The 8,943-nt window shown below is 50.8% G+C and overlaps 1 protein-coding gene across 2 annotated transcripts; it reads right to left on the reverse strand.

Moving 5' to 3' along the window:
• Window positions 1–6,082: 6,082 nt before the first annotated feature.
• BLOC1S3 (biogenesis of lysosomal organelles complex 1 subunit 3) lies at window positions 6,083–8,816 on the reverse strand. 2 transcript variants are annotated; one of them, XM_053604293.1, is made up of 2 exons: window positions 8,564–8,816; window positions 6,083–7,884 (listed from the first exon to the last, which is right to left on the reverse strand). In XM_053604293.1, the coding sequence occupies exon 2, from the start codon at window positions 7,873–7,875 to the stop codon at window positions 7,270–7,272; it is 606 nt and encodes a 201-aa protein (XP_053460268.1). In that variant the 5' UTR covers window positions 7,876–7,884; window positions 8,564–8,816; the 3' UTR covers window positions 6,083–7,269. The 2 variants fall into 2 exon arrangements, with proteins under 2 accessions (XP_053460268.1, XP_053460267.1); XM_053604292.1 differs by having other exon boundaries at window positions 8,427–8,814.
• Between the last annotated feature and the right edge of the window lie 127 nt (window positions 8,817–8,943).

The raw sequence follows: 8,943 nt of genomic DNA on the forward strand, positions 1-8,943 counted from the left end.
GAATGCAGAATTCAACCTTAGACCAATTCCACCTTAGGGAGAAAGATCTCAGTTATTGCCCCTATCAGGCCCCAAACATCTGCCTTTAGGTGATCTATTTCTTGGTCAATGTAGGATTCCCTGGGAGAAATTGTGGCCACTGGTTCCCCCTTCAGGCCATGCTGATGACTACAGTATGAAGGGCACCTCTTAGTAGCCAGTCAAGATTTCTATGAATGGGGCTGTCAGTGGCCTAATCATTCTAACTCCTCTCCATATTTGGCAGAATCTTCTCAAAGTTGGGGCAAGGGGCTTTGAAATTTTTAAAAATCTGCTGCTGTCCAGGGGACATGAATTCTCTGTGGTGGGGTCCTGGTTACATTTGCAGGCATCAGATAGGCAGGTCTGGAGCTGACAGATTGGATTACTGAGCCCTGGGAAGCAGGAGGTATTGACCTAAGAGGAAGAGGCTGAACCATATTTATCTGGGCCAACTTTGTGGACTGCAGCCCCAGACATCCTTCCAAGATGCCTCGGGGAGTGTTCTGGAGAACAAGAAGTTCAAGTTTTTAAAGAAATATGGACAACCAGGTGCAGTGGCTCATGCCTATAATCCTAGCACTCTGGAAGGCCGAGGTGGGTGGATTGCTTCCACTTAGGAGTTTGAGACTAGCCTAAGCAAGAGCCAGACTCTGTCTGTACCAAAAATAGAAAAAAAAAAGGGGTGGGGGTGGCCAAGGTGGGTAGATGGCCTGAGCTCAGGAGTTTGAAATCAGCCTGAACAAGAGTGAGACCCTGGGGCAGGGCCTATGGCTCAGCGAGTAGGGCCCGGCCCCATATACTAAGGGTGGCGGGTTCAAACCTGGCGCCGGCCAAACTGCAACAAAAAAATAGCCGGGCGTCCTGGCAGGTGCCCATAATCCCAGCTGCTCAGGAGGCTGAGGCAAGAGAATCGCCTAAACTCAAGAGCCAGGTTGTTGCTGTGAGCTGTGACGCCATAGTGCTCTACCGTGGATGACAAAGTGAGACTCTGTCTCTTTTTTTTTTTTTTTTTGTAGAGACAGAGTTTCACTTTATTGCCCTCGGTAGAGTGCCATGGCATCACACAGCTCACAGCAACCTCCAACTCCTGGGCTTAAGCGATTCTCCTGCCTCAGCCTCCCGAGTACCTGGGACTACAGGCGCTCACCATAACGCCCGGCTATTTTTTTGTTGCAGTTTGGCTGGGGCTGGGTTTGAACCCGCCACCCTCGGTATATGGGGCTGGCGCTCTGCTCACTGAGCCACAGACGCCGCCAAGACTCTGTTAAAAAAAAGAAAAAAGAAAAAGGGCGGCGCCTGTGGCTCAGTGAGTAGGGCGCCAGCCCCACATGCCGAGGGTGGTGGGTTCAAACCCAGCCCCGGCCAAACTGCAACCAAAAAATAGCTGGGCGTTGTGGCGGGCGCCTGTAGTCCCAGCTGCTCGGGAGGCTGAGGCAAGAGAATCGTGTAATCCCAAGAGCTGGAGGTTGCTGTGAGTCCTGTGACGTCATGGCACTCTACGGAGGGTGGTAAAGTGAGATTCTGTCTCTACCAAAAAAAAAAGAACAAGACCCTGTCACTAAAAACTAGCTGGGCCTTGTGGCAGGTACCTATAATCCCAGCTACTTTGGCACAGCACTTTACTCAGGGTGACAGAGTGAGACTCTGTCTCAAAAAAAAAAAAATATGGGTGGTGCCTGTGGCTCAGTCGGTAAGGTGCTGGCCCCATATACCGAGGGTGGAGGGTTCAAACCCGACCCCGGCCAAACTGCAACCAAAAAATAGCCGGGCGTTGTGGCGGGCACCTGTAGTCCTAGCTACTCAGGAGGCTGAGGCAAGAGAATCGCTTAAGCCCAGGAGTTGGAGGTTGCTGTGAGCTGTGTGAGGCCACAGCACTCTACCAAGGGCCATAAAGTGAGACTCTGTCTCTACAAAAAAAAAAAAAAAATATATATATATATATATATATATATATGGACAAATCAGGACGGGGTGATTACAAAAGTTGTTTGTCAGAAGTCCCTTTTGGTTTGCAAAAAGAACACTGCTACTTGTTCTTTGGTTTGTAGCAAACATTGTTCATTGTTACTACTTGACATCAGTCTAGAGCCCACATAACACCTGGCTTTAAAAGGTAATTTTTAGGCTTGGCGCCTGTAGCTCAAGCAGCTAAGGCGCCAGCCACATACACCAGAGCTGGAGGGTTCGAATCCACTCTGGGCCTACCAAACAACAATGACAACTACAACCAAAAAAAAAAACAGCCGGGCATTGTGGCAGGCGCCTGTAATCCCAGCTGCTTGGGAGGCTGAGGCAAGAGAATTGCTTAAGCCCAGAAGTTGGAGGTTGCTGTGAGCTGTGATGCCACTGCACTCTACCCAGGGCGACAACTTGAGGCTCTGTCTCAAAAATAAAATAAAAGGTAATTTTTAACTATCAAATGGGAATGATGTTTATATTATTACTTTTTTTTTTTGAGACAGAGTTTCACTCTGTGGCCTAGGCTAGAGTGCCATAGTGTCATCCATCATGGCTCATGGCAACCTCAAATTCTTGGGCTCAAGTGATCCTCCTGTCTCAAGGCTCCCAAGCAGTTGGGACTACAAGCACCCTCCATGATGCTTGAATAATTTTTCTATTTTTAGTAGAGACGTGGTCTCACTCTTGCTCAGGCTGATCTCTGAACTCCTGAGTTCAAGCAATCCACCTGCCTTGGCCTTCTAGAGTGCTAGGATTACAGATATAAGACACTGTACTCAGCCATGACCTTATTTTTAAATAAATTAATATTTTGCCTCCTGTAATTCTAGCACTCTGGGAGGCTAAGGCGGGTAGACGGCTTGGAGCTCAGGAGTTCGAGATCAGCCTAAGCAATAGCAAGACCCCATCTCTACTAAAAATAGAAAAACTGAGGCAAGAGGATCACTTGAGTCCAAGAACTTTAGATTGCTGTGAGCTATGACGCTACAGCACTCTAGTTAGGCCCCTAGAGTGAGACTCTGTCTCAAAATAAAAACAAACAAAACTGGCGGCACCCGTAGTTCAGTGGGTAGGGCACCGGCCACATACACTGAGGCTTTCAGGTTCAAACCCAGCCCAGACCAGCTAAACAACGACAATTGCAACAAAAGAATAGCTGGGCATTGTGGTGGGTGCCTGAAGTCCCAGCTACTTGGGAGGTCGAGACAAGAGAATCGCTTAAGCCCAAGAGTTTGAGGTGCTATGAGCTGTGACACCACATTACTCTACCCAGGGCAACATAGTGAGACTTTGCCTCAAAAAAACAAAACAAAACAAAAACCCACGCAAAAACAAAAAAGTAAAAATTCTGAGGCACCGGGGTTTAGGACTTTTAATAAGAAATTTTTGTGGCCACAATTTAATACCGTAACACCCTGGCCTTCAAGAGTCTGTTCACTACAAAGCAGCAAGCCCTTGTGGCTCTTGTGTCATTCAGGGGATAGGTCAAAGATCAAGGTGGGGGAGATGTGGTTGGCTTGCTCCTTTTATTACCAGGATCTGAGTGGCTGCTGCTCTTTTTTTCTTTTTGAGGTTGCTGTCAGCTGTGACACCATAGCACTCTACCAAGGGTGGCAAAGTGACACTCTGTCTCAAAAAAAAAAAAATCCTTTAGCTGAGTTCTGCTGGAATTTCTCTCCCACAGACTATGGGCATAATGAAGCTCCTTTACACTACTAAGGTGGGTTTGGTTCATTTGTTACAAGGCAACAGGACTCAGAATGCTGTCAGGTCACCTCTGTACCCTCAGGGACTTCTCAACATTTTATGTTACTCCTCAGACCAGGCTTCTTTCTCTCCCACCATCTCTCCAAGTTTGGGTTTTAATGAGAGTTTTACTCCAAGGTTAAACTGAAGGAAGGGAACCAACAAGAGGCCATGTTTGTTCATCACTTTATACTCTTGAGTGCTTTTTAGTTTTAGATTGTGAGCTTAAATTCAGTTGCTCTTAATCTGCTGTAATTTTTTTTTCTTTAGAGACAGAGTCTCCCTTCATCACCCTCGATAGAGTGCTGTAGCATCCCAGCTCACAGCAACCTTCAACTCCCGGGCTTGGACAATTCTCTGGACTCAGCCTCCCGAATAGCTGGGACCACAGGCACTGCTACAACACCTAGCTTTTCGTTGCAGTTTGGCTGGGGCTGGTTTCGAACCTGCCACCCTCGGTATATGGGGCCAGCACTCTACCCATTGAGCCACAGGCACCGCCCATAATTAATTTTTTTTTTTTGTAGAGACAGAGTCTCACTTTATGGCCCTCGATAGAGTGCTGTGGCCTCACACGGCTCACAGCAACCTCCAACTCCTGGGCTTAAGCAATTCTCTTGCCTCAGCCTCCCGAGTAGCTGGGACTACAGGCGCCCGCCACAACGCCCAGCTATTTTTTGGTTGCAGTTTGGCCGGGGCCGGGTTTGAACCCGCCACCCTCAGTATATGGGGCCGGCGCCTTACCGACTGAGCCACAGGCGCCGCCCCCAATTTTTTTTTAAATGGATCTTTGCTCTGTCACCCAGGCTGGTGTGCAGTAGCATCCTGGGCTCAAGCAAAGAAATCCTCCTGCCTCAGCCTTCTGAGTAGCTTAGACTACAGGTGTCGCCCCCAACCTAGCTGACTTTTCTATTTTTTGTAGAGGCAGGGTCCTGTTATGTTGCCCAGGCTTGTCTTGAACTCCTAGCCTCAAGTGATCCTCTGGCCTCAGTGTCCCAAAGGGTTGGGATTGCAAGCACCTCCCACCACTGCACCTGGCCTTAATCCGCTATAATTCTACATGGCCTGAGTTGAACGTGTATTTCCTTGCTTCAGCCAAAACCTGCTCTCAATTCATTTCTATGCTTGGAGTTTCCAGGACCATTCTGCAGGGGCAAATCCAAACCCCCATCAGAAAGCCTGAAGGCAGGCCTGTGGTTATTAATTCTCCAGGGAGACCTCCCCCACCCTGAACCCAGTCTGAGATGGGTAAATTTCCCAGCCATAGTTCTCTGGCATCAACCAGACTTTTTCCTGCCAAATTCTTTCACTGAAAGCGTCAACTTCTAAAGGACCAAGTTTTATGCAGAGACTGGTTTCTTTCCAAACAGTCTGATCAGCTGTGAAAACCCAAGACCCTGCGTGTCTATACTGGCAAATACTGTCAGGACAACTAACTGAAGCTAACTTTGCAGGTTTAGCCCAGGAGGATTCCCATGGTCCTCTCCTTACCTCAGCTGTACATTGAAAAGAAGGAGTTTTGATTTCTGAATTAGTATCTCTGCATATTTTTCAGAGACAACCACATTGCAGAAGCACCAGTCTCAGAATCTCCTTCACAAAACACACATCTAATAACGTCATTCTCCGCTTACTGTTTGCTCAACAAAGACCAAAAAGGATTTTTTCTTTTTCCCCCCAAATTACTTCTCACCTAAGAATCTTCACCTGGCTTACAAGCCCTCCTTCATCGGGCCCATACTTACCTCCCCACCTCCACTGCTCCTTCTGCTTCAGGCACAGCATAAGTCACTTTACATTACTGAAATAGATCATGCTATAACTCAGGGCCTTTGCATATGCTTTCCCTCTACCTGCAACTCTTCTATAGCCCACTCCCATTTTCGCCTACTTACACCTTTCTGGCTCAGCTCCTACATCACTCATTATCTCCCCTGAGAAGCCACCCAACCTTTCCCTCCCCCGCCTAGGTGAGACAGACCCGAGTTACATCTTCATAAAGCTCCTGTACTTCTTCGTGGCTCTAATCACAGTATCAGGAAAATTATATCTACACTATCAATTGTGATTATGAGAAAATTTTATTACTGTCTCCCCCACTGGCTTGTGAGCTCTGTGAGGGCAGAGGTTGGCTTCTGTAGCCCTAGAACCCAGCACAGGCCAGGTACCCCAAACCGTGTGTTGAACTAAAGAAATACAAAAAAAATACAGAACCAGGGCAAAAATCTAGGGGCCCTGATTTCCCGACTGTGACTTCACCTTCAACAGGAGGACTCAGGACCTTCTCTTATAGAGAAATCACCAACCAAACCTTCCCTAGCGTAGATGAGGAGAGAAGAGGAAGTGACCGAAGAGCTAAATGTTTAGGGTTTTAATGAGGCTGCCATGGAGAGCTCTTCCCCACTTCTCCATCCTGGAGGCTCAGGGCTCAGCTTTAGGTTGGGACAGGGGTGTAGGAATACAAGGCTGGGGAGAGGAGAGTGAACATGAATGTGGCTCAGAAACTAGAGCTGGGACCACAGAAAGGAACAACTAAGAAAAAATAGAAAAAGGATGCAAACCCTAGCCCCTGAGTCAAAAACCTCAGGCTTTTAGCATCCAGGAGCCAAGATATTGAAATGGGAACATGTCCTTCTTACCTGCAAAGTGGTGTCAATCTGAGGCCAAAGCACCAGAGGGGGGCTGAATTTTGGCTCTAAGTGCCTTGAAGGTTGCCACTTTAGGTCTGGGGAGTTAGGAGGGGGCAACACCTTGGCCTAGAGCAGTGGTTCTCAACCTTCCTAATGCCACGACCCTGTAATACAGTTCCTGTGGGTCTCGAACCACTGGCCTAGAAAATTGAGAAGGAACATCACCTTGGCCTGGAGGAGGATCCCTTTGGGTCGGGAAGGAGCATCCTTTTGGGCCTGAGAAAGGAAACTTATAGGCAGGGAGTCTGTGGAGTCCAGAATCAGGTAGGTAGCACACAGTATAAGCAGCACAGAAAAAGCAAAACCTACCCTAAGGATGAACTCAGCAAACAATTAGGCTGAGAGAGTGGGGTAAGCCCAAGGAGGAGGAGTTAGGAGAGGCAGAGCAAGAACCAGAACAGGAGACGAAACCACCCTAAGGGAGAAAGTTCTGGAAGTGGAGCTAGGACCAGAAGGGTAGCCAAGGGAGTGAAGGAGAGTCCCATTCAGCGGTTCCTGTAGTAAGAACTAGAAGCCTTTGTGAGCAGAAAACCAAACTCAGAAAGGCAGCACACAGGGAAATGTGCATGGCAAGCCTCTGGGTGCAAACAGATGGAAGAGCACTTATTTACCAAGGGTCAGAGCCAGGCCCCAGTGCCACGTACAGGGTCAAGACCACTTGGAGGAAGCACATGTGAGGGTAGTGGAGAGCTGGTTTCCACAGCAGAGTGTGAACTATATCCAACACACAGTACTATCCAGGAAGTGGGGTTAGGTCCATGGGTGACAGCAAGAGAGTAGCTGGGGGTGACAAAGCCAGGTCCCAGAAGCAGCAAGGCCTAACCCCAAGTGGCAGAGTCAGGTAGGGAAGGAGTCATAGGTAGGCTCGCGGCCCAAGGTCTTGCTCAGGCTCCGTCCCCGGCACTCCGCGGATGTCCGGCAACAGGCGGCAGCCAGCCACAATGTCCAGGCGTTCGGCCAGCGCGCAGAGGTCCCCTCGAGCCAGGCGCACGCTATGGGCCGCAGCTAACCCTGTGGCCTGGGCAGCCGCCAGCCTACTAGCCAAGGCAGCCACATCGCGGCCCGCACGGCGGTACACGCCGCTCACGGCGGCCGCCACATCGTGGTCCAGCCTTGCCTGGCTCTCGGCCAGCCGAATTTGCAGCAGCGAGAGCGCAGGGGCAGGTGCTGGGGTCTCCTCCATGGCCCAGGCCTCCCCCGCCGATTCCCGCTGCACCACAAGCGGAGGCAGGTCCCTGGGCGCGGCCGTGGGCTCCGGGTCCGGGTCTGAGTCGGTTTCTGCGGCCTCCCCAGCCACCCGCAGCCCTGTGGGGCGGCCGCGCGTCGGACCCCAAGACCCCAGGTACAGCTCTTCCTCCGACGAAGACGCGGAGAGTTCCGAATCCGTCTCGGCCGCCTCTCCCGGCACCACAGTCTCTGGCCTCCTCCGCGGCCTCCGACGACTACCCTGGGACGCCATGGTGCCGAGCTAGGGCAGAAGAGGAGCACAGGACAGCATGAGAGACAGGCGCCTTTGGTGGTTAAAAGGCACAAGACTTAGATTCCCTGCTCCTCCCCTGATTTTCTTTTCTTTTTTTTTCTTCAGTTTTTGGCCGGGGCTGGGTTTGAGCCCACCACCTCTGGCATATGGGGCCAGCGCCCTACCCTTTTGAGCCACAGGCGCTCCCCACCCCCTGATTTTTTTTTTTTTTTTTTTTTTTTTTGGTTTTTGGCCGGGGCTAGGTTTGAACCCGCCACCTCCGGCATGTGGGACGGGCGCCCTACTCCTTGAGCCACAGGCACCACCACCCCCTGATTTCCTTAACGATTTGGGGCCAACTGTTAATCCCTGTCTGGGCCTCAGTTTCCTCTTCTATGTAAACTGGGCGATGCAGGGTGGGTACTGGACGCCAGGTTCTTCGTTGTCCAGACCGAGAAACTGAGGACCAGCTCGATCAAGGCTCCGGGGCCCGAGTTCCCAGAGTCCCAAACTGAGTTATTTCCAAATTTGCCCCCTAGCAGATGCCTTACCCTAGTCTACACGGTTCACCAGGCCTGTCTCGGACCCAGAAGTACGTGGGCTGATGAGCTACTAAGGGACCAATGCCAGAGTCACAGAAAGTCCAGCTGGACTCCGGGAGCGGCAGGGGCCGTCGCCGAAAACGTACCGGGTCACCGAAGATCCGAGCCTGGGGGATCCGCTTCCTGGCAGAAGTGCTACGTCTTAACCCTGGGAGGGAGGGTTGCGGTCCCAGCCAATAGTGGAACGGGTTGGGCGGGCTTGGATGGCCCAGTCACCTGGGGTAGTTGGGTTACCAACCCGGAAGCAAGTACTCAAAACCAGATTTGAGGGCGTGCGCTCACAAGAGTCACATGAACGAAGGTATCGCCAGTAGAAAAGTGATTGGGCTGGCTTTTCCGGGTTGTGCCGCCGGGAAAGTCTATAGCGGACTAAAGTTTGAAGTCCCGAGATCGCCTGGGTTACCCATGATTTGGCCAATGGGAATGCTCGAGGACCCGGAAACAGGGCGGTAACAGAGGTGAGGGC

The sequence above is a fragment of the Nycticebus coucang genome, chromosome 10 (genome assembly GCF_027406575.1).
Source record: "Nycticebus coucang isolate mNycCou1 chromosome 10, mNycCou1.pri, whole genome shotgun sequence".
NCBI classification, from domain to species: Eukaryota; Metazoa; Chordata; class Mammalia; order Primates; family Lorisidae; genus Nycticebus; species Nycticebus coucang.